The sequence below is a fragment of the Lissotriton vulgaris genome, chromosome 5 (assembly GCF_964263255.1).
Source record: "Lissotriton vulgaris chromosome 5, aLisVul1.2, whole genome shotgun sequence".
Classification (NCBI taxonomy): Eukaryota; Metazoa; Chordata; class Amphibia; order Caudata; family Salamandridae; genus Lissotriton; species Lissotriton vulgaris.
Window position 1 is genome coordinate 798,711,139 of NC_141693.1, and position 26,112 is coordinate 798,737,250.

At 41.6% G+C, this 26,112-nt stretch overlaps 1 protein-coding gene across 3 annotated transcripts in view; it reads left to right on the forward strand.

Moving 5' to 3' along the window:
• Window positions 1–26,112, forward strand: part of TYSND1 (trypsin like peroxisomal matrix peptidase 1) — a 242,697-nt gene that overhangs the window by 34,861 nt on the left and 181,724 nt on the right. For all 3 annotated transcript variants that reach the window (XM_086922267.1, XM_086922268.1, XM_086922269.1), the window contains exon 2: window positions 15,443–16,698. In XM_086922267.1, the coding sequence (XP_086778393.1) occupies window positions 15,467–16,698 (1,232 nt within the window). In that variant the 5' untranslated portion in view covers window positions 15,443–15,466. The remainder of the gene's footprint in view (window positions 1–15,442; window positions 16,699–26,112) is intronic.

Sequence of the window (26,112 nt, forward strand, 5' to 3'; positions counted from 1 at the left end):
GTGTCACTCTTTTGTCAATCTGCATGAACTTTTTGGGATCTACATTTGCACCTCTCTTTGAAGTTTCAACTGATTTTTCTGAAATACTAATTAATGGTTCTGATTCTTCACCTGTAAAAACACTCACATTTGCTCCACTATTTTCTATCAATCCTCTATTATCCTCATTCATTTTTTTTCAAAACTGTATGAACTCCTCTCATATTTCTATCCGGCATTGTTAAAGCATGTACTCAAGGAATTCCTAGTCCATAAATAATGAAACAATTGGACCATTAGTTACTGGTACTGACAAAACATCTGGGTTCATCGGTGTTACTATTCTCGACAACTCCTCTCTATCTGGAATCTGATTCTGTCTTAAGGTTTTTTTTTTCTTGTGACATTTCTACAGGAACTAATAGAGCACTTGGTGAAGAGTTTATCTCTAATGAATTCTGTTCATCATAATAAGGCAGAGGTCTAATAATCAATAACTCGTCATCTATGTCATCAATTCCCTCAGCAAATTCGGTATTACTAGATTTTTGTTCTTCTACAGTCTTCTTTTTTCTTTACATTTTACTCCCTCATTAGTCTGGGAACATACTTGCTCCTTCAGCTATATCTTTTCTCCACATTTTCTTCTGAGCATCCCACTTCGCCTCTGAATATCTACTCATAGTATTCTTATATCTAGTCTGATACCTTTCTCTTTCTCTTTTGTATGCCTCATGTTCCCATTCTTCAAGAGCTTCATACTGGATGGGTCTAAGATTAGGTCTCAAATTATTCATTTTTCTCCTTAAATTCTCAAACATTCCAGTGTTAAAAGTTCCATTCTCTAAAAATGCCAAATTATCATTGTGTTCAGTATACTTCATCCAATTTTCTAACCATGTACATGTGTGATAACCCCTTTGTAATGACATGAATGAAGCAGGGGTCCCTTCAGGAGCTACAGGAATTCCTTCTCTAATGGGTATTGGCTCATCTTTACTAAACAAAGTTTTCAACAATTTTAATCACTTCATGATTTTCTATGGTAAAATAAACTATATTAGTTAAACAAATATCCAATAATTTTTTTCTGTGTTAAGACTCTCTGCTACCAATCAAAATTATACACGCTGACCAATCCCAGCGCGGCTAACACTAACCTACCTAGACCAGAGTTGCACCTAGTGACGATTTTTCAGCGTTCGAGCAATACCAGTTCAGCACCATGTGACGTCAGTTTAACTCCTGCGACTAACCCTCCTTTTACAAATCAAGCGTTGGCGTCTTTACGAAGTCTTTAACAAAGCAAACAACATGAAAACAATTTGTCTGCTCCACTAAACGGAAAAACAATAGACCTACACACCCTTAGAATTCTGCTACTTCTAGCAAAATCTCTACCCGCGCAAGTTTACCCTCACTCCAGTGAAAACGTTCAGGACTTCTCCAGTTGTGCCTTCTGAAGTTACCTAAATAATCTTCACTATTCACACTTCAAGATTCCCTATGCAAGTACCGACAATAAGACCATTGCCCAGACCATTGCCCAGTACTGCATCAACAGCAGACAACACACTTACTGTATGCCACACTAAGACTGCCCCATGGCTTTATCCCGGGATCTTAGGCCAACAACTGACCCATTACTTCCATTAAGGTCAATGATGGACCACGACATAAAACATAAAACATAAAAGGTACGTTTTCATGGTCAGTCAATGTTTCTTAGTTTTGTCTCTTCATTACCTAGTATATGTAGTCAACTAACTATCTGATTACGCTACCAGTAAACTGTTTCAGTGGAAGCGGTGAAATTTCATAACCATATCAGAGTATTCTCATTATGCTGTAACCAAATTTCGATAATTTACTATTCCAAAGAGTTTGGGCCCATAGAAACTCTGTATCCACTTGCAAATCATGTGGTCATCCGATAGATCTCTGAAGGAGCTATTAGGGACTGAGATAATTAGAGATTGATGCTATTTTCTTCATGAGGACCTGCAATGAAGGAAAGGCCTAACCAACAACAATAGTCACAATACGTATCATGTCAAATAATATATCAATAAAGACAAACTATTTATACTTATCAAGTTTCCTTTATCTATATCATCAAATATGAACGGTCAATACACAAACACATTAGAATGTCAGTACTTTTATTTCAAATTTACAGGCAAAATCCCAACAAAATACAGAGCATGATAAATACATCAATCAATACCTAATGTGAGAGAAGAGAGCGAAACGACAAAATACACATTGCAATCTTCAATATTCAATTTAAAATGTATAACGAAGACTCAACACACCGCTGGTAGATTTAATTTCTTTAATCTACATTACGCCAGGCCATCAGGAGCAGAGCAGCAGCAGCCTCCATCAGGTAAGTTCAACTGCCTTTCCTAGAACAAAGTACAGAACTCCCATACTGGGATGTTCTCTGATAATAGAACATTCTAAAACAAGCATACGTTACTACATGGGTCATTCCTTAATATAAAACAAACAACACAAGGAAAGAGAAAACAAGAATAAAAAAAAACAAAAATAAAGAGAACATTGCAGAAGAAGAAGAAAAAGAACATGATAAACAAAAGGTAAAAACATATGGAAAAGAAACAGAACACGAAGAAGAACATGATAAACAAAAGGTAAAAACATATGGAAAAGAAACAGAACTAATATCAAACTTAATACTTATTATTTTCTATACCGATGAGGGATTTGTTTAGTCCGAACACTTCGCCTCAGGGTAGGTTGCCCTGTACAATCTAAGTCACGATCAGCAAGTGTACAAGAACTAGAGGAAAGTTTGCCCGCACAATCTCCATTTTTCTCAATGGTCTCACTTCCTAGTCGAGTGCAAACCACAGGTCTTTTAATCACAAGAGATGTATTCCACCATTGCCCATTGCTGAGCCTGACAGAACTCCCTCTCACATCTGTCACTCTATTCGGTGAACTAACCTTGGATGAACCTTTCTGTACATGGACAGGTTTTTTAATACAAACATAATCACCTGATTTTATCTCAACTTCTTTAGTACACATTCCTGCATCAAAATAGGTTTTTTGTTTGTTCTGAGCTAACCCCACTTGTCTTCTAACACTCATCAGACCATTTTGTTTCCTTTACCCATTTACTCATCCAAGCAGGACAAAAAGTCGTGGCAGCCCTGCGTCCCCGCAGCAACTCAAAAGGTGACACCCCAGTAGTAGAGTGAGGAGTTGTACGGTAAAACCATAACATACTTCTCACTTAGTTGGCAACCACACACTTGTTAGACAAAGCCCATTGAATGCACTCACCTAGCACCCTGTCCATCCGTTCAACTAACCCATTACTCTGGGGATGATAGAGTGAACTTCTGAGATGCTTTATATCACAGTTTTCAAGAAAACATTCAAACTCGGAAACAACAAATTGTGTCCCATTCTCTGTTATTAAAAACTCTGGAAAACCTTCCTTCAGAAATACATCATTAAGGAACTCAACAACTGCCTTAGCAGTTACTTCTTTAACAAACTTGATCTCTGGCCACTTAGAATAGTAATCCATGAGAACAAGACCAAATTTAGAAGAAGAATCAAGAGCATGGAAAGGTCCTACAATATCTAATCCCAACTTGATCCATGGTGCAGAAGGTAAATCAATGGGAGAGAGTAGAGGAGTGCGCAATTTAACAGCCTTATCACAACTTGAACATATTATGCAATTTTTTACAAACTCATCCACAAGGTTATTCATGGAGGGCCACCAAAATGATAATCGCACCCCCTTTTTTGTTAACGTGGTACCAAGGTGTCCTTCATGTGCATCTCTAACTAAATGTGCCCTTAAAGTAACAGGAGGAACAAGCTTGTCATCCCTAAGCAACAGACCATCTTCAATTGTAAGTTCATCTGCAACTTGTAGAAACGTTTTGAATTCAAAGGATAGATTTCTCTCCTTAGGCCAACCCTTTTCAATGAAACTCATAACTTGAACCAATGAAACATCAGCATTAAGTGCTTGACGCCATTTTTGCTCTGAAACTGCACACAAATGTGGCAAATCCACTGCAGCTACAATGAAATCCTCTTTGTCCTCTAACATCATTTCTGGCTCATCTTCTACTATGTCCGAAGAACGAGACAAAAAGTCTGCACAACTATTTTTGCAACCAGGAATATACTCAGCGGAAAAGTCAAACTGAAGGAGCTTGGATGACAACGGTGCTATTCTGGGAGTGAAACTCCTAACATTCTTTCTACTGAGAATCAAGACTAAAGGTTTGTGGTCCGTTTGTAGACAAAACCCACTTCCCCCCCTGAATTTCATAATCGCCCCCCAACATGCAAACAGTTCCTTTTCAATAACAGAGTACTTTACTTCAGAAGAAGATAGCACTCTAGATGCAAACCCAATGTTATGAATTTCTCCTCCTTTCTTTTGAGAAAGAACAGCCCCTAAACCAACATTACTTGCATCAACTGTGAGGGTACAAGTGAGTGAGGGGTCATAATGTTTAAGGACCATAGGAGAAACTAATTGTTTTACCCAATCAAAAACTGCTTGACACTCTCTTGTCCATTCAAAAGTCACTCCTTTCATCAACATTTGAGACAAGGGTCTTAATTTACTTGCAAAATCTTGAATGAAACATGAATAAAACTCACATAATCCAAGGAACGACTTTAGAGTGGCTTTATCAGATGGTGCCTTGGATTTGACTATAGAATCAACTAGACTTGCTTTAGGAAGAATGCCTTTCTCGCTCACTAAATGTCCCAAGTACTCAACTTCTTTTGCCAAGAAAACACATTTGTTTCTATGTAAAACAATACCATTTGTTTGAAACCTGGAGAGTACTTCTTTTAAGATAGTATCATGTGTGGCTGTATCAGGAGCAAAAATAAGAATGTCGTCTTGAAATACAGACAACCCATCAATCCCCTTCAAAATTTTCGACATAAGGCGTTGAAACACCGATGCCGCTGAGGCAAGCCCGAAAGGCATGCAGACATATTGGAACGTGCCAAAGGGTGATACAAATGCGGTAAGACTTCTTGATTCAGGAGCTAGCTCAACCTGGTGATAGGCTGACGCTAAGTCTAGGTTTGTGAATATTTTTGCATCTTTGAGACTAGCCAATAGTTCATTAATGTTAGGAAGGGGATGTGAATCCACCCATATTTCTTTGTTGAGACATCGGAGATCAACGCAGACTCTTAATTCGCCATTTAGTTTTCGTGCCACTACTAAGGGAGATAACCACAAGGAGGATTCAACAGGTTCTATTATACCTTTGGTACACAAAGAATCAAGTTCCTTCTCAAGATCTTGCCTGATGCTAAAGGCAACATTCCTCAGCTTGTGTTTAATTGGACAAGCACCTTCCTTCACAATAATTTCATGTTGGGAATCTTTAATTTTCCCCAATTCTCCTGAAAACACATGGGGAAATTCATTAACGAGATTTTCAAGATCAGGATGATCTCTTATGGCAATAACTTGATCTTTGGTTCCTGGTCTGAGCACCATTCCAAATAATCCCTGGTGAAACCATCCCAATATGTTTAAACCTTTCTGTGCCACATATATTTTACCAGCAATCTTCCTACCCTTGTATTCTAAAATATCTTCAATGTAACCAGAAAGATCGATTTCTCGTCCTTCATATGATACAGCCTTGTGATCAGGAGGTAACATGGACCTATTAGGCCATGTTGTTTGATACAAATCTAAAGTGATCATTGAGATGCGAGCACCAGAGTCTACAAGTAGTCGTAGTACTCGATCTCCAACTGTAATGTTTATATAAGGATCCACACACAGTTCTGGATCTCCTACAATCACTCCATCGTCCCGTAATACAGCTACAATGTTGCTCAAATCTTTTGTAAAACTCTCTTCTTCTTCATCATGGACAGTTTGATCAGTGACGCACTTTACTATAACAGGTTTCGAACGTGTGTTGCTTCTACCAGTCTGAAGTACTTTAGGAAAATGTCCTATCTTATTACAATTTTTACATGTAACAAATTTAGCTGGAGGCCTACTGCCAATAGCATGTGGTTTGTAACCACATCTAAAGAAAATGTTTACTTCTTGAAAAAAACGAAGTTTGATTATTCCATGAGTTCTGACGTTCATGTGTTTTGTTTTCAACAGTTTTACTCTCCTTAGTTTTGACTGCAGAAACAGGTTCACTTCTCTTTTCTTCGAATTCCTTGGCCGATATTTGTGACGTTTCTATACTTTTCGTGACTTTGATTGATTCTTCCAAAGTAGGATAACCCATTGAGAGCAATTTTTGTTTGATGGCTTTGTCAGTGCAATGGCAAATAAATTGATCACGAACAAGTTGATCTGCAAAGTTTTCAAATCGGGATTCTGCAATAAGTCTTCTAAGAGCAGTAATGTATGCATCCACATCTTCACCTGTGTTTTGCTTTCGTACATTTTTTTTATGACGGAGCATAACTAGGTTAGGCTGTACATCAAATCTGGTTTGTAGTTTTTTTAACGTTTCTTGGTATTCATCAAGCAGATTTTCCTCATCAACAGCTGGAGCTGGAAGATGTTTTAGAATTTCTCTTCCTTCATATCCTAGAGAATATAAAAGAAGGTATTTCCTCCTTTCAGGTCTAAATCTAGTTGCACCAATTGCCCCAAGATAGGTCTTGAAACCCTCGTAACATTGCTTCCATTTGATAGGCGGATCACCCGGTATCTCTAAAAAGGGTGCAGGAGGTGTTACACTTTGCATATTAATAGTTCAAAAGAAGAATATATAAACAGAATAAAATTGCAATATAGAATTAAATCACAAGGTGACAGCGTTGTAACAAAGAAAGTCAATATTTGCCTTAAAGCAACTTTGGTGCACACTTGATGGTTACAATTTCTATACACATTTCTACAGGATAAACTAAATGAAAAACGTTGTATTTATCTTTCTTTGGAAGATTAACATTTTTTTTAAGGTTTAACAACCCGAGAATTTTATCACTATCAAGCTTGCTCCAACTTGTGCTTATGTACCTTTGTAGAATGTGTAAACTTGCTCCAACTTTTGCTTATGTACCTTTGCAGAATGTCTATCCACTATGTTTAAATATAAGCAGCCAATGAATTCAACTTGTTTGTTATCCTAGCTACTCCAGAATGGTGAGAATATTCGACATTAATCTATATAAATAAAGTTATGCCATTCAATTATCTAATAACAATGGATGTGCAAGACTCTTTGCTGCCTCTTTTCTTTTTTTACGGCCGCTCCCTTTGTCTGATAATGACGTGGAGTTTACTCTGGGCACAATCTTTAGAATCTTCCTTGGAATGTTAAAAGAATGGCACTGTGACGAACTTCTACGAAGTTGCTATGCGTTTCATTGTTGACACGCAAAATCCGATATACAAACGTGGATGTTTCTTGACGCGTCCTGCGTCATATGCGTCACTTTTACAGTTGCTGAAAATCACGTCTGTACTGTGCGTTCCAGTTCACTGACCTCAATTGCGTTCGTCACCGCTCTGCTCCCCTTTGCTATATATGAGTTGTCCACCTCCCGGATGCTTTCTCCTTACTTATTTGTTTTCCGCCTGCTGATCTGACCCCACATCAGCTTTTCTTCTGACTCTCCGGTGACTTTTGGACCTTGAAGGTAGCGTGGGTTCTTGTGAATGGCCCAGCGCCCGTCGCCATCAAAGATGTGGTGGATAACGAAGACTCAACACACCACTGGTAGATTTAATTGCATTAATCTACATTACGCCAGGCCATCAGGAGCAGAGCAGCAGCAGCCTCTGTCAGGTAAGATCAACTGCCTTTCCTAGAACAAAGTACAGAACTCCCACCCTGGGATGTTCTCTGATAATAGAACATTCTAAAACAAGCATAAGTTACTACACAAACCTAATCTCAAGGGACTATTGCACACTATGCAAAAGTCTGAAACAGCTAACCCTTCAACCGAAAAGGTAGTGCTATTGCAACTTCACGAGTAGCGCGAACATCTACGTGTTGCCGTCCTATGAGAGATTTTGCATCTTTGAATCACAGGTTTGAATAAGGAAGAACTGTGATTCCCTCTCTATGAGACACAGGTTATAAATTATACCTTGGGTATCATCAAGGAACTACCCAAACTTTTAATCAGCCAGCGGTACAACATGCTTCATATTTCAGACTTTTATAAAGTCCAATGAGAGAATCACGCTTTCTAGTTATATCGTCTTCAAGCCAAGCAGCAGAGCAAAGAGCCATCATCTTGCATTTGCATGACAGTAGTTTCATGCAAGCAGTGAACTTGTTCCTCCTCAAATACTGAGGTAATATCTAGGTGTTGCCTTACAGCAGGACTTTTCTGCATATCTGGTTCAATAATTTATCATTCTAAACTATGGTTTTTCCGTTTTCATCAGGATACATCGTGGAACTATCTCAAAATCAGTCATATATGAAAAAACAGCAGTTGTCCCACTTTTTTATCCATATTGGTAGTCCTCAATTGATTACAGATAGATTCTCTTTTTTAGATAAAATCGCATTCCAAGTACATTGGCGTAGAAGTCAGAGCAAGATATTTGCATAAAATACTCTGTTTTATCAGCTTTTTGGATCATTAGACCTCAAAGCAGGGTCACTACACCTATCAAGACCATGCAAGAAGCACTTTAGATCTAATTGTATGCCACTGGTATAATCACCCTGAGGAAGGTTGAACACCGAAACGCATTGCTGAAAATTGCCATTCGACACCAGTGTTCTTTGTACAACATTCTTTAAGCACATATTATTGTTTACATAGTGGATTTATTTACCTTTAAAAGCATTGTATTTAATTAGGTCATCCATTCTTTTCTGTCTTTGTGGCCTTAGTTTCTTAGAAATTAATTTGTATTAGTATTGAAAGAGATTGGATTTGATTTATTACTATCTGATCATGACTTGACAAAAAATGTGTTTTATATACTGTTTTATCAATTAATGTGAATCTTGTGAGAAAAAAACTGAAAAAAGAAAAATATATATTATCAATTCTGAGTTAAAGCAAATAAAGTAATAAAAGACAAAATAAAGATATATTTTTGTTAATAAACATGTGTGGTGCATATTAAGCCAGAATTGTTGTTGTGATACAACTGTATTTACAACAAGGGGTGGTGAGGGACAGAGTCTCTGAATTAAGCAGAAAGCTCTCACCCAGTCAAGAGATCAGGGCTAGATCCAACACCGTTTTTTAGCTCACTGCACCATCCCAGTTTCAGAACCTGGCTGTATGCAAATTAGTCTGTTCCTGTCCCAGTGCATGATGGGAACAGGGCAAACCAAACTACAAAAGCCAATTCTTACACTGGGAAGGAAACAAGCTCCCGGGGACCGGTTTCTGGCATTACAGCCGTCTTCGGCCCGGTTTGCTTGAATCCTGATGGTGCAATGAGCAAGGGTCTCACATCTGAGAATACCCTTCCACGCTTAGGGTGGACAAAAATATTTACAACAAGGGGTGGTGAGGGACAGAGTCTCTGAATTAAGCAGAAAGCTCTCACCCAGTCAAGAGATCAGGGCTAGATCCAACACCGTTTTGTAGCTCACTGCACCATCCCAGTTTCAGAACCTGGCTGTATGCAAATTAGTCTGTTCCTGTCCCAGTGCATGATGGGAACAGGGCAAACCAAACTACAAAAGCCAATTCTTACACTGGGAAGGAAACAAGCTCCCGGGGACCGGTTTCTGGCATTACAGCCGTCTTCGGCCCGGTTTGCTTGAATCCTGATGGTGCAATGAGCAAGGGTCTCACATCTGAGAATACCCTTCCACGCTTAGGGTGGACAAAAATATTTACAACAAGGGGTGGTGAGGGACAGAGTCTCTGAATTAAGCAGAAAGCTCTCACCCAGTCAAGAGATCAGGGCTAGATCCAACACCGTTTTTTAGCTCACTGCACCATCCCAGTTTCAGAACCTGGCTGTATGCAAATTAGTCTGTTCCTGTCCCAGTGCATGATGGGAACAGGGCAAACCAAACTACAAAAGCCAATTCTTACACTGGGAAGGAAACAAGCTCCCGGGGACCGGTTTCTGGCATTACAGCCGTCTTCGGCCCGGTTTGCTTGAATCCTGATGGTGCAATGAGCAAGGGTCTCACATCTGAGAATACCCTTCCACGCTTAGGGTGGACAAAAATATTTACAACAAGGGGTGGTGAGGGACAGAGTCTCTGAATTAAGCAGAAAGCTCTCACCCAGTCAAGAGATCAGGGCTAGATCCAACACCGTTTTTTAGCTCACTGCACCATCCCAGTTTCAGAACCTGGCTGTATGCAAATTAGTCTGTTCCTGTCCCAGTGCATGATGGGAACAGGGCAAACCAAACTACAAAAGCCAATTCTTACACTGGGAAGGAAACAAGCTCCCGGGGACCGGTTTCTGGCATTACAGCCGTCTTCGGCCCGGTTTGCTTGAATCCTGATGGTGCAATGAGCAAGGGTCTCACATCTGAGAATACCCTTCCACGCTTAGGGTGGACAAAAATATTTACAACAAGGGGTGGTGAGGGACAGAGTCTCTGAATTAAGCAGAAAGCTCTCACCCAGTCAAGAGATCAGGGCTAGATCCAACACCGTTTTTTAGCTCACTGCACCATCCCAGTTTCAGAACCTGGCTGTATGCAAATTAGTCTGTTCCTGTCCCAGTGCATGATGGGAACAGGGCAAACCAAACTACAAAAGCCAATTCTTACACTGGGAAGGAAACAAGCTCCCGGGGACCGGTTTCTGGCATTACAGCCGTCTTCGGCCCGGTTTGCTTGAATCCTGATGGTGCAATGAGCAAGGGTCTCACATCTGAGAATACCCTTCCACGCTTAGGGTGGACAAAAATATTTACAACAAGGGGTGGTGAGGGACAGAGTCTCTGAATTAAGCAGAAAGCTCTCACCCAGTCAAGAGATCAGGGCTAGATCCAACACCGTTTTTTAGCTCACTGCACCATCCCAGTTTCAGAACCTGGCTGTATGCAAATTAGTCTGTTCCTGTCCCAGTGCATGATGGGAACAGGGCAAACCAAACTACAAAAGCCAATTCTTACACTGGGAAGGAAACAAGCTCCCGGGGACCGGTTTCTGGCATGAAATGCCAGAAACCGGTCCCCGGTAGCTTGTCTCCTTTCTGGTAAAGAATTGGCTTGGTAGTTTAGTCTGCCCTGTTCCCATGATGCACTGGGCCAGGGACAGACTGATTTGCATATAGCCAGGTTCTGAGCTGAGATGGGGCAGTGAGATAAATAACGGTGATGGATCAAGCCCTGATCTTTGGACTGGGTAAGAGTGGTCTGCTCAATTCAGACACTCTGTTCATCACCACCCCCTTTTGTGATACAACTGTAGCACATAACTAAAAGTAGCACCATAGCCCAGTGCCTGTTCTTCTTTTCCCACATTGTTATTTCCCTGTCATTGGTTTTATCCAATTTTGACTAGGGGCCCCTAATTTTCCCATACTGTGCTATTGCAACTTCACCAGCCGATAAAGTGAAAAGGGAAATCAGGATAATTTAGTTCGAGGGAGAATGAAAATTCTCCAATTACTATGCAGAGAGAAACTTGATTTCATTAAAGACAACAGAGGCTAACATTATGCATTATGCTTTTATTTCTGCCCTTTAGAGAACATTAATACATCATAAATATTTAGAATGTTCTCAAAGAGGTATAAATATCCAGTGCACACGCCCATCTTCCTCTTTTATCTGCAAACATTCAAGAACTCAGTTATTCACTTCTGGTTGTAAGTATAGAGTATTCGACAATCCATCTTGTTTCTTTTCTGAATCCTATAGAGTATTATCTAAACGGAAGAGAAAAATTACACAGTAACGGTCATCTGGACTGAGAATTAGTCAGACTATAAAGTTCAAAATCAAATAGGATGCAGAAAAGGTTAGACAACAATAAATCCTGAAATACAAGTCTAAGATATGTTACGTTCTTATATTTAGTACAATCTCCCCTCATGGATGAGGAGGTGGGATAATGTTAGCCTCTGTTGGCTTTGATGAAATCAAGATTCTCTCTGCATAATAATTGGAGAATTGTCATTTCATTACCAGACCGGAGGCTACCATATGCATGTTTAAAGCCATCAAGAGCTATATTGCTAACATGCTCTATTGGTCTTAAGTAATCATTATCAAAGTGTTTGCATTTGTCTATTCAGCTGTTCTAAGAAACCTCCTGCCCAAAAGACTTTACTAGACATTGCTCCTCTAGAAGAGTGAGCTCCAAATCTTGAGAGGTCGATGCCTGATTTACTCATTACCGTACATAGACATCTAGCTAGTGTTGCTGTTCAAACTGGTCTATGGGGTTTGACATAGGATAGGAGGAGTTGATCAGCATCCTTTTGTTCTAAATTCTGAGATCTTACTTTCGTATACTTTCATATATCTTACCACACATAGTTTTTCGCAGCCATGGCAAGAGGGATGGAATACGGAATCAGACATGTTTTTTGTTCTTTTCCAAATGTCAAAGTGTACTTCATCCTTGGAATAGAATCTGTTAGATAATTCAACTAACTTTATATCTCAAACTCTTTATTATAGAAATTAAGCAACATTATTTGTCCAATTTCCTGGATATCTGTTTAAGGGAAAGGAAAGTATTATCTTGCCATGATATCAAAATCTTGACTATTAAACTGGCATGGGTTCATGCCGTGCTATGAGGAGTCTTTTTAGTCTTACACTCTTCATTACTCTTTTGATTAGAGGATTGCTACCAATAGCTAGGGTATTCACTAAAGCATGCCCAGAGGAAATTGTGGATGTATAACAATTAATTGTCCTATAAGAGAGGCCTGAATCAAATCGAGTCGCTATATAATTGGCTATTTGTTGTACAGGGACATCCACGGGATCCACATTTCTCTCCATGCACCAGCTGCACCACTTTTTCCCGACACCCCTATATCTTTTTCTGGTTCCTGGGACCGAAGATTAATCAATAAACTTTTAGCTTCTGATGAAAGGTCTGAATATCTATTTGGTCCCCTGAGATCCTCCAGAGAAGACGGTTCATTTTCCTCTTTAGGACCAAAGGGTGTTCCTCTCCATCTGATCCCCAAAGGTGGCCTAACGATTATGGAATTAGGCGTGGAATATATGGCTAGTTCCATCACTCCTGGGACCCACACTTGGGACCTCCAGAAGGAAGTCACAAGGATAATACTGCTGGATTATACTCTCACTTTCCGCTGAACTCTCTGAATCAGGGAGAAGGGGGAAATGCATGAGCTTTGTTCTGGCCCCATGGTTGAAGTAAGGCATCTACTACCTTTGCCTTTGGATCTGGTTTCTAACCGAAGTAAGTTGGTACTTGGAACTTTAATCTGTTTGCAAATAGATCTATCTATATTGGACCCCAAAGGTCTTGTATCAACGAGAAATCTTCCGGATGTAACTTCCAATTGCTGGAATCCCTGAGAAATGGAGAATTCCAGTCTGCTCTTACATTTGGAACCCCTGGAATAAGTCCTGCTCTTAGAACTATTTTGTGTTCCCAACAAAAATACCATATTTGTTTAGCTAATTCTGAGAGCATTTTGGATTTTGCACCCCCCCAATCTGTTTATATATGACGATATACACATTGCAATCTTCAATATTCAATTTTAAATGTATACAAACCTAATGTCAAGGGACTATTGCGCAACATGCGAAAGTCTGAAACAGCTAACCCTTCAGCCAAAAGAATACAGCTATTGCAACTTAACCAACAGATGAAGGGAAAAGGAAAATTAGGACAATTCAGTTCCAGGGAGAATTAGAGTTCGGACCGACAGCATGTCACACCCAATATTGCAAAGATAATAGCTAGCCAGAGTAGCGTTAAGAGTGCAGCAGCAAAAAAGCTCTCCCTCAGTTCTTTTTCCCACAGAAACAACTATACCCCAAAATGTTCAAAATACCAATCTCCAAATGTTTATTTTTCACACTTTTGAACAATATTATTGGTTAGGATTCATGAGGTGATCATTCTCCAGCCTAGTTCATCCGGAACTTTAATAAGATAGTCCTTTGTTCATTCGCATGACGTCATGTCATCTCGGAAGTAGGAAACACATTGAGATTTCTTCATATCCACGTGCTATCTTCCACATCGGCTTGCAACATAGTTGACACAATTATTATTAAAAAGAAATACTCCAACCGTAGGAAGGAAACTCTAATGATATACACAGCCAAGGCTAATAAATTAGCACTTATTGAAATAATAAAAAACAAAATACATTCTTTTGAGGCCTACATTAGGAAAGGAAATGGCACTAACAGGTTTTGAGACCTTCACAAAAATACCATAAATCATTGTTTTCTGTGAATAAAACACACTTTTGTTAATCATGCATAAAGAAAATAAAGAAATACATAAGAAAACAATATACAGAAATAAAATATTATTTCAATTAAATTCATAAACATCAACTGATTTTAAATATTCAAAGAAGAAAACAAAAGCAATAATTTGTCCATTATGACTCTTCATGATGAGAGAAAACATAATCAAGAAACATCTTACCTAAAATATTTTCATTATCATATTTTGTAAACACTAATTGCAAATTACTTAGTACTGTATTAAGTTTCGCCCCCGTGTCATAGACATTTCTTGAAACACCAGTTTTCAACCTTTCTGAATGCTTTCATTTGCAGCTTTGATTTCTAAATCATGTCATGTCATTCCTGCACACTTTTACATAAATATTCCCCACTTTATTATTTTCCACACAGTTAGTTATGTTTATTAGAACACACTTAATGAGCAGACTTGAGCAAGCAAAATTATTCCTAAATAATTATGGTCCATCAAGTGTTTAGTCAATAATGGGTTGATGTGCTATCTTTTTGTGTTTGTGATGTTGTAAATTTGTTGACTTGCGAAGGTTTTTACCAAATGATATCCCGTTATGTTCCCTTTGGTGTGTGTTTGATGTTAACCATTTGTTTTAGGTCTACATTATGTAGTCAGAGGCTAGTGAATCTATGTGGCTCTAATTGAGTTTGGTTATCTGTTACCATGTGTTCATGAGTTTCAGTTTTAACTGACCTGTCATGTAGAGATTGTTTTAATATTGTGGGTTTTTATTTGGTTAAGTTTCCCTGGCCATAGGGGAGTGTCATACGTATTGGTTTAGATGCACTGGTTAATTTTAGTTCCTAGAACTTGTTTCACAAGTCTAGTGGGTTCTTACTGTATTTAATTGTTCTTTTGTAGTCTGTAATTAATTAGCCATTGAAACATTTGTTCTAAGGTTGTGCAGTTACCCTTGTTTGCTTCAATCCTCATGGCCCATTTAAAAAAAGTTACTTGTGTATCTTGTGGGATTGAAATATGTGTCATGCATGACTGCATTTCTTTGGCATTATTAACAATAAAAGTGATCACGTCTGGCATGTACTTCTTTCCTGATAGAGTCTGCAGCTGACAAATTAGAACATGCACATCTGGGAGCAGAGCGGCTGTGTTGTCAAAACTTCCAGAAAACAGGCAAGTTGCAATACCCCAGCCAGAAACAAGTTCCCAGCGAGAACTGATGGCAGCCCAGCTCTTGATGACTCTCCAAAGCATGCTGAACAGCCATTGCATGGTAATGGGCCCTGGAGCTGTAGTGGCGTCATTGTGGATCAGAGGCATGGGATTGTGCTCTGCCATGGATCAGTATTCCTCCCCTTCCTGCTCAACTGCATTGATATGGTTTGCTTAGAGAAGAAACAACTGTTGCTTCCAGAGAACTTTTCTAATGACCTTGTTGTTAATATCCAATGTCCGACTGAGATCAAGAAGAAAGGATATGGTAAAAGTAACATTCACATGGAGATTGGGGCTGGAAAACCTGAACTTGGAGTCGTTGCACTTTCAAATGAAGTTGGATGGCATAAAAGGACAAAGCAGCATGAGGCACAGCTTCTTATGATGGTGCATTGTAAAGAGTTTCAGAACACCTTTCACAAGCTGTTTAGCAAAGCAGAGAGTTGGTCGTTCTCCAGCGAAGAGGAAAAACTAGACCACAATGATTTAGAGAAGGAATTGCAGTTCCTACACTGGTTTGCAGTACTAAAGATTACAGACCAGGGAGTCTCCGATAGTGTTGAAATGAAGTTCATGCAAGCTTCATCACTGAACAAAGGCGATGTACTGTTTACTTGTGGCTCCCCCTTCGGTATGTTTTATCCTGACATTTTTCTGAACACTCTTAGTAAAGGTGTTGTCAGTAATGTGGCAGGAGAAGGAAACGTCTTAATCCTGACAGACTCTCGTTGCCTGCCAGGCACTGAAGGAGGAGGTGCCTATACCATTAATGAAGGGAATTTGGCGTTAGTAGGAATCATTGTTGTGCCCTTGTGCTGGAAGGCCAATGAGTGGATCGGCTTGACCATTCTCTGTTCCGTTAGTCAGATCCTGGAGAATGTGAAAAGGGTTTTACCTGCTCTGAGTAGACCTCTAATTGATATGTGGCCAAGGATGATGCTTATGCCAAAGGCTTCTATGGAATCTGAGCGAAGATCAAAGCTCATTCTACATCTTACTTCAGCAGCAGTTTTGGTGGATTGTGGACACGTTTGGGGGTCTGGAGTGCTAGTGAATAGGAGAACAGTCTTGACCTGTCGACATGTGGTGAGTGGAGCATCCAGGATCCTTGTTAGGAGAAGGTACCAGACAGTAGGCGGGTAAGCTGTTATCTATTTCATCACAAATTGTGTTTCTCTTCACTGTCATAAATTGTTTGTGCTGCCATTTAGCAATAAAGGTAGTAGGTGCTTCCTTGAGGTGCCCTGTATCTCAAAATGTGCCCTTCTCCTTATCGACTGCTGTTCATACATGCACCTCCTCACTCACAAAATCCCCCTTCCATGGAAACTTCCTATCAAATAGCCCTCTCTTTGACTCCCCTAAAACAGATTCCCTCGAGCAAAACACCCTCACCGCGATACATTCTTGAGATAGGAATGTCCCCCATGTGCATCTTCTTTAACTGAAACATTTCAGATTCCTTCATAGTCACTCATCTCCTCTCTGGCAACCTGTCCTGGAGATGGTTGCTTGGTTGGGATTTCTACTGCCTCTGAAGGTTCTCAGTCGCCAATCAGCGTTGCAGCCCTCTGGCCTCCTGCTTTTCCATCTGCACCATCTTACCAAATAGAGAAATGCTGTATTTCGGCCGTAGGCTATTAAAGTAATGTAATACAAGCAATTTAAAACACAGTACATTAACTTCGCAAGAACAATACAGTGATCTTACATAACAATATTTAATCGAGCACTCCTCTATAACCCTGATTACAGAGAGAAGAATATTCAAGCACAGACCATAGAAATAATCTAAAGTGGTCTGCCATATCTAAAGGTAGACTTCATGCATATCATAGTGATAGTAATAATTATGCTTAGGTGTAATCACAGACCTTATAAACAATTAAAATATTAAAAGAAAAGTACACCAGTAAAATGTATTAATGGGCTCATTGGCATACGTGATAAAAGTCATAAATATTGTTTAAAATATAACTGCATAGCCTTCACATGACGGTGATGGCTCACATATCACAAATCATATGTATAAATTCCCTACGTGCTCCCTCAGGCTGGCCAAATTAGGTAAAGTGCAAGTGCTCTAGTACTAAGGCAGGAAGCAGAGTTATTTTCTATGCGTTCCCACTGCCAATTTGACTGAAGTACATAGCTCTAGTATTATAGCGGAAATCCAAGTCGCTTGCTAGTCACACCCACTGGCAATAAAAATCTACTCACATAGAAGACATTTAATCTGCTCGGTTTCTGAGCTCAAAATTCAAAGAGCAGGTACATAGTGCTGGAACCCCAGGCTCAGCCAATAGGATTTCAGCCATTTTGCTCTTGCTGAAGAATACAGTGGACCACAAAACATAATATGTTCTATGGTTTCCACCCTAATTAAACATATGTTACACATATATGTGTAACTGTTCACTGCTAAGGTGCCAACTCTAAAATGTAATAAAAAGCATTTTAGCCCACTGTGGAGTGCCCTCATCAAGGTAAGATTCAAACTGAGGAGGGGGTTTTATAGACAAGAACCTTCCAGTAAAGCTGTCGCTATCAGCTTTCCACATACATTCTATTTTTATAAGTACCTTCTATGAAGAATTGATGGCAAAGGGATTGGTCCACAAGGCCTTGAGACCCAGAGTAAAGAGTGTTTTTTAATATGGGATAGCCGAGGAACTGTTGTGTCCTTGATTTAAGTTCAGAACACAACCATATCCTAACCCAGTATACCAAAGGTCTCAGAGTTGCTAGGTCACCAATCCACTTTAATCTAGGTGGGCGAGTGGAGTAGATTGACAGAGGGATAGTAAGGACCTTATAAAATGATTTTCTCTAGCTGTGAGGACACCAAGGGACCTGTACCCCATACCTTGGCCCCATACAGTGCAGCTAACTGGACACCAACTTTATAGACCTCCACTGCTAGGGATATTGACCTCTATATGGAATCACTGTGCATCCTTCCAAAAGTTGTTGATTTATGTAGTAAGATATCCCTGAACTTTTCATTGTGAGATGACCATTACATGGAGCTGCTGAACCTTACACCAAGGTAATCAAAGTGTTTGATGTCTTCAAGTACCGCAGTACCCAATGTTAAGTTTCTACGGAAGGATCTATGCGGCCTTAGGGTCATGAATTTAGTTTTCTTGACATTGGCCTCAAGCCTCCTGTGGTTACAGATATCATGAAATTTGTTTAACCGGTTCTAACCCCAACAGTAGTACTCAAGATAAGAAATGTGTCATCGGCATACAGCCTCTCTGGGATGGAAAGACCACCAAGTTTAGGGGAGTCATTGATACAATCATGGAGGTAATTAAACACATCGTAAATGTATAGGGAGAACAGCGTTGGTGCAAGAACGCAACCCTGTCTCACTCCCTCGTGTAATGTTGCTCCTCTATGTTAACACCCCGTCCTTACCCTATCGCCCTTCAGCATAGTTGTTCTCATGCCAAGGTTGAAGGGCCCCCCATTGACCTGAGGGACTACCAGAGACCAGCTCTGGAGAGCAGATCGAAAGCTGCTCTAAGATCAGTGAAGGCAACATAGAGATGGTCCTTCAGGATCTTGATATACTTCCAGAGTATCAACAGCATCTGAATATTTTATCAACTGTTCTCACCTTGGATCTAAACCCAGCCTGGAATTGGGAGAGGACATTAAAATTGGTGACCAACACCTGACGACGGAACACCTTCTGTAAGAATTCAATAGGGCTGATAGGCCTGAAATTACTTGCGTCGATCTGGCAACCTCTTTGAAGATTGTAATAATCACAGCTCCTCTCCCTGAATCTGGGAGAGGAGCATCTGACCTGATGGATTTAGACAGGATATTAATATATGGGGCCGGGATCTTGATCTCAGAATGGTGCAAGTTACCAAATATAAGATCTAATAGGGGTGATTTCCCAGGTTTCAGTGGCAAATTCGGTTCCTTGGTGTCATCTAAAAAAAGGATGATAGGATCAAAATCCAGATAGTCTACATTAACCTCCAGTCAGTGCTACAGGGCAACTGGGCTACGGGAGATGTAGAATAGAGATTGAGAAAGTGTTGCACCCAGGTCTGTTGATAGATGTGATGGACTGTTGGAGTTTTGCCTTCCGAGCTGACATAGGCAATTATATGCCAAAATTAGGAAACATCCTTCCTTTTGGAGGCTTCTAACAAATCCAGCCAATTTTGCTCATCCCAACTGTTTTTGCTGACCTCTGAACACCTTTTTGTATGAACTTCTTGCCTCGCAAATCTGCAGAGGGAATAAAGATCTGATGGCAGTTAGCAAACGTGTTTTGGCATGTCTTCAGCCTTTGGAGAACCATGAGGGATCTTCTTTCGATTCCAGCGCCCATCTCCACTGCAAAAAGGTGACTTAAAGAACCAAAGAAGAGGCCATAGATGGTAGTGATGAGAATATCGCCTATGTCTGCATCCTCGTAGGGAGAAAGAATTGTATCAAAAAGATTATAAATAGGGACGAGCCGCACAGGACAGGAGTTGATTGTTTTCCCACTTAAGAGCCCTCCTGCAATATCCAAAATTTACATCCCCAGGTAGCCTGATTTGGTCTGAAATCTTAAGCTGCCCTTCTTTAAGGTTTAGGTGAAGTGGAATATGATCGATCTCTGACCTATTAGTAATGCCTAAGTCCACAAGCCAGTTCCATAGGTGAGGAGATACCAATATGTAAACCTTTTAACTGCTTCCTACATCCGTGGAGTAGGTAAATTCCCTAATCTGGTCAGAGTCTGTCCTGCCATTACTTGCCTGAACCCTATGGCCAATAATAAGTAGGGTAATTTGTAAGGCCACTGCAAAACGTGCTTTTAAAAGGGGCACTCAGTTTAGGGATGACCAAGGCTGCATTCTCTACTTAAGGTGGTATTAAAATCACCCCAGAGAATTAGGTTGGTGGGGCGAAGACTGTAGATGATTATTGTAAATAGTTAGTGTAGAAGTGAGACGGTTGGAGCCCACGCTACGATTATAACTCTAGTAGATCTTAATTAGAGGGTCCGTTTTCAGCCCTTACAGACAACACTAGCACATCTAACAATTCAATTTTTAGTTGCTCAGTATGAAAATTGAGGGAAATTTTACCCCATATCAGAAGTCCTCCAGAGGGGCGGCTAGACGTAGAAGGGATTGCATCTACTGAAAAGGTGGAAAAACCAGACCTGTGTAACCGCTCTTAAGCCCCAAGTCTCCTGGAAGAGGCAAAGAAGGAAGATATCAATGTAGTCACCCCATAATGGGTCAACCAGCTTACTGCGTAAGCCAGCCACATTCCAGGGGAGGATCTGCAGTTGTACCATAGGTTTTGGTTGCTCCACTATGGTGCCCAAGGGACCATCCCTGCCCCCTAGGACAACGACAAGACTTCACGGGCATGTAAGGTGGGCACCAGTACAAGGGTGCTGTGGCCAGCTATAAGTTGCAGTCAATCCACATGACTCAATGGTCGCTCCCTCCTAGTGCCACCCTCCCTTGGTTGGAAATTGCCACCTCTCCCTCTAATGCTACAAAAAGCAAGCTGGATCTCAGTGTCTGTGGTATAAATATCTTGAGCTTCAATTGCCAGCAAGCAATCTAGGATCTCCCTAGAGGCCACCAGCACATCGATGGAATCACGTGCCTCAAGCTCTGAAGAGGGTTTACGGGCATTCAGGATATCTTGCATGATGATTGACTTACCCTGTTAAATGCCCCTTAGCTAGTGTAGAACTTTGCTATGAAATGACTCTCTGCCCTCAAAACATTCCCTCCCCAGTTTTCATACATTAATTATCTTGAAGTTGAAATAGCCACTCGCTATGTCTGGCCTGAGTTAATCTTGCGCAGCAGGTGAAATCCCAGATTTCTCTACCGAGAACCCAATCCGTGCCCCCTCTCTTTGTCCTCTTTATATCATTCCGGACGGTCTGGAGGCAACAGTTCTACTAGGACCTGCTAGGCTAGCATAGTCAGAGAGGTTGTGGCCTTGTCTGCAAGCATGCTCAGCTGCTAGTTCTTATTGCCTTCTCTGAAGCCTGCTGTTTTGGAGTAAATAACAAAGGCATGCTGGTGCTGTCCTTCCAGTATCCAAAGGTTCCCTGGTTCTACCGTTCTGAGAGATTTCAGGTGTAGGATGGTCAAGGGTTAATAAAAGGGTCGAACTAGCTGTGTTACCCTGCAATCTAGTGGCCTGGGCTAGCATTTGAAGAAGAGAGAACTGTGCTTCTTTGAAATATGTCTTCTAAGAGATCCAACAATGACCATCCAGCACTCCAGCATCTTATCCAGCTTCTTATCACTCCAAACAGTTCTTAAACCAAAAGCACTTACAAGATTTTACACAAATATTGGCACACTGTTACTATAGCTCCCACTCTTCAAAACAACCTAAACAAATCTCATATTATACATAGTAGGGGCAGAATAATTTGTTATCATGGCTGCCACAGCTTCTTATTTCCAACACCTATGGTAACTAAATAGACTTGGCTACATTTGTTACCCAATGGGTTATTCAAGTGTGGTAAATGTAATATGTGCAGTTTCGTTCTAGACAAAACAACCCAATTCAAATATGATAATAGCAAAACTTTTAGAATTTTGGACTTTACCAATTGTAACACTAAGGGCCAGATGTAGGTGGGCAAATAGCGAGCGCTAACGCTGAAATTCGCATAATTTCAGCGTTTGCGATCGCTATTTGGCAGTGAGCAATGTAGGTAACTTGAAACCTACTAGCAAAATAAGTAGTCGCAAAATTGCGATTCCTTTATTTGTTCTTGCATTTAAGGAATCGCAAATTGCGATTCCTTAAATTCAATGTAAGTAGCACAAAAGAAAGTACACTTTTGCCTTAGTGAATCGCTAATTACCACCAACTTCCAGTTGGTGGTAATTAGCAATTTCCTTTAAAAAATAACTTTTTTGCTTTTTTGTAAGTGCCATGTGGCACAGATTCATGCCCATAGGGCATGTATGTGCTCCACATGTGCACGCACGCACATTTCAAGGGTGCAACATGGTGTCTTTTGGAGCCCTGGCACCCTTGAAATTGCTCCCGCAATTTGCGAGTGCCTCTTGGTGACTCGCAAATTTCGGGAGCAATTTCTATTCATTCCTATGGGTCTCTTGGCCCATAGGAATGAATGGAAATGTATTCCTTAATTGCGAATTGCAATTTGTGATTCACAATTAAGGAATATTAAGAAATCCCCAAAAATATTGCGATTCCAACCTACATGGCATTTTGGGATTCCTTAATAGGGATTCCCTAAAAATGGCTATTAAGGAATCGCAAACAAGCATTTACCTACATCTGGCCCTTACTCTGTTGTCAATGTAACTGTTAGTCACAGTTAAAGGATTTATGAGGGCAATACAATTCATCAAGAGCCATTCTCATCAGAGATGACAGCTACCCCTTGGCCAAACACTTTAACACATGCACCAAAGTGATGACCGAATTTCTATGAGGTTTCACATCGAAGCATTAGTAAAAATGAACCGCAGAGGTGGTGACATATTATTAGAGCGAAGTAAAATGAAAGGTAAACAGATCATCAGTATCAGATTGAAAGCGAACTACAGTTTCCTTAGGGACTAATGTAACTGAGGTTACTTTCTATTGTGACCCGCAATATCACATACCTCCATGCCTTCCTAGCACACCCAACTGTAATGTTTTAAAAATAAATTCTATGGCAGGACCGGAGCCGAGGATTATGCTGATCTTTCTTTTATTTTTCCTGCACAGCAAATTCAACTTTCATCAAAAAAACAACTACTAGTCCCATCGTAACTGTAGTCCATCGTGTAACTCCAGCCAACCAATCTGCAGTGACCATCATCCTCTAAGGCGCACCGTTCTCCCGTCCTTCCTCTTTCTTCCCTGCTTGGCCACAAGATAAGTCTATTTTACCCACGCTCCGGCGTGTGGTTAATTTTCTTTCAAGTGGCGCGTTTTCTCTGTGTTTACGTGAACTAATTTGTCTTATAGCTTGAATTGTGTCAGTTTCTAATGTTTTTTTCTTTTCACAGAAGGACCGCGGGAGCCTTAACGCTCCACTCGCGGCCCGAGGTTAGTGCGGTGTGGTGTTGCGCAGACAGGGGGCGCGGCCGCGTCTCGCTGATTCCGGCGCTGCAAGACGCGGTGGAATCAGAGAGCCAATCGTTCGCCTGTCGTGCACGGCCCACACGAGCTCTGGAAGCCCTTACGCCTGCTTCGTGCAGGTCTGTACAATGAATACCCTTGTGAATGCCCGCATTGCGGGTCGGTATTGATAGCGAGTGTGTGTGTTTCCCTGAAGTGAGTGTTTGCGGTGCACACAGCGCTAGTTAGCGCTTTCAGGAGATTTGGGGCAGGCCCAGAAGCTGACACCCAGTGAGTGAAGGGTGAGTCATCCCTGCAGGTTTTATCCCAGACCACAGTCTGTGTGGCCCATATATTTAGTGCATGGCACGCCCAAATTGACATCCCCTTGCAGGGAGTTTGTTCTACTAGCACCTAGAGCGTTGGGGTTGGGTTTTCTTCTTGCTTTGTGTGTGGCAAGGTAGTCTGTTCCGCTTAGTCACAAGGGACGAGTGCACTGAGGAAGAAACTGTCCAAGTCATCCCTTTAGATGACGAGTTTTGTGACACAGTGGATGTCTCTATCCATCAGGCGGTTAATGAGGCCATGGGGCCTTTTGAGCAGCGTATCATGCAATACGCATTTGCGATACAGTCTCAGCGCCCACAAAAAAGGAAAAACGCTGCAGATGCTGATTTGGGCGTCTTTGATTGCCTCAAAAAGGCGTTTTTGGCGAAGTCAGAAAGGGAACCCACCCCATCCCAACAGCACCTCCAGCTTCACCACCTGGGCAAGATGATGATGACGAGGACTCTTTAGAGGAGTCAGCCAACGAGGGAGGCCCTTCCAGGCCTTGGCGCCCCGCGGAGCATTCGGCCACAGACGCACCGGAGGGTGTCGATCAATCTGACATGTTGGTCCCAGAGGACCTGGTCCACCCTCGTTCATCGGAATGGACCCCCTCTGCTAAGGTCTCTGCGTTTGTGGTGGGCCGCCTAAGAAAACCTCTTGAGAAGGAGGTGCATGGGTGCCTCAAGGCGAGTGCCCACGCCCTGCTCTTCTAGGCAAGGTGGCCTAGACCCCAGAGGTGGATCCAAGAATGGCCACGTTAGACCGCTCCTGGCGCTCCTGCCAGGTTAAGCTGTTGGACATTGCAGGGCCCCTCACCAAGGTTTTAGAACTAACAGAGGAGGTGAAATCTTCTGGGGGTCCCCTTTCGGCGGAAAGGGTCTCGAACTGGGGACAGTCGGCCATAGTACTCGTAGGCAATGCTAATTGCGCCCTCTCTACTGAGAGGAGATGCTCCTTCTTGATAAAGGTGGACCCGAAGTTGGGTGACCTCTTCACTTCTGAGGCGGGAGCAGTGGCTCAGGGAGGCCTTTTCGGGGAGCCGTTCGTGAAGGAGCTGACCAGGTTTGTCACAAGATTTACCTCGCTTGATAAGGCGCAAGCTTCAATAAAGTGGGTTTTCCACCCTAGGGTTTTCTTTGGGGCCGGTCGTGGCAGGGGGCGCTCAACCGGCGGCTCCTTCAACCAAGGCTCCCAGCGAGGCAATGACAGAAGACAACAAGACACGGGCCGTCAAGAATTCTTTCAGTCCCGTCGGGGCTCTAGAGGCCGTGGTGGACTAGGCGCAGGCAGAGGCCACAACGTCCTTAATCCAGGTGAGACCTTCTCCTTCTCTATCCCACTTCCAGGTGGGTGGCAGGTTGGTGGCTTTCATAGACAACTGGCGGCTTATTACCTCAGACGCATGGGTGTTACAGACGGTCAGAGGCTTTCATATAGAATTCTACGGGTCTCCCAAACAAGAGGTTCTCCCACGTCCGCTGGTTTTTGCAGCCGATCAGGTTTCCCTCGTCGATCGCGAGGTGTCCGAATTGCTGCAAAAAGGAGCGGTGGTCCCAACAGCACTTCATCCCAGGGGATTCTTGAGCAATATTTTTGTGGTCGACAAGCCAGATGGAGGACAGAGCCCAATAATCAACCTGAAGGAATTCAACCATTGGTTGGTATATCGACATTTCAAGATGGAGGACAGCCATCTACTTAGGGATCTTCTTCAACCAGAAGATTGGATGGTACTTCTGGACCTAAAGGACACGTACTTCGTGGTACCCATCTTCCCCCCTCACTGTCGTTTCCTTCAGTTCATCTGGCAAGACAGAGTGTTCGAGTTTGCCTCGCTCCCCTTTGGCCTGTCATCAGCTCCATGGTGCTTCACCAAGGTTCTCAAACCAGTGGTTGAGACGCTTTGAGCGAAGGGTTTACGCCTCATCATTTACTTGGACGATCTCCTTCTCTCAGATCACTGTCCAATAAAGCTTGCGTAGAACTTGCGAGAGACGATAGATCTTCTACAAAACCTGGGGTTTATTATAAATTCCAAGAAATCAATCCTGATCCCTTCCAAACAGAAGACTTTTCTCGGGTTTGTAGTGGACTCGGTTTCAGGTACCTTGAGTCTTCCAGCTCCCAAGATAACG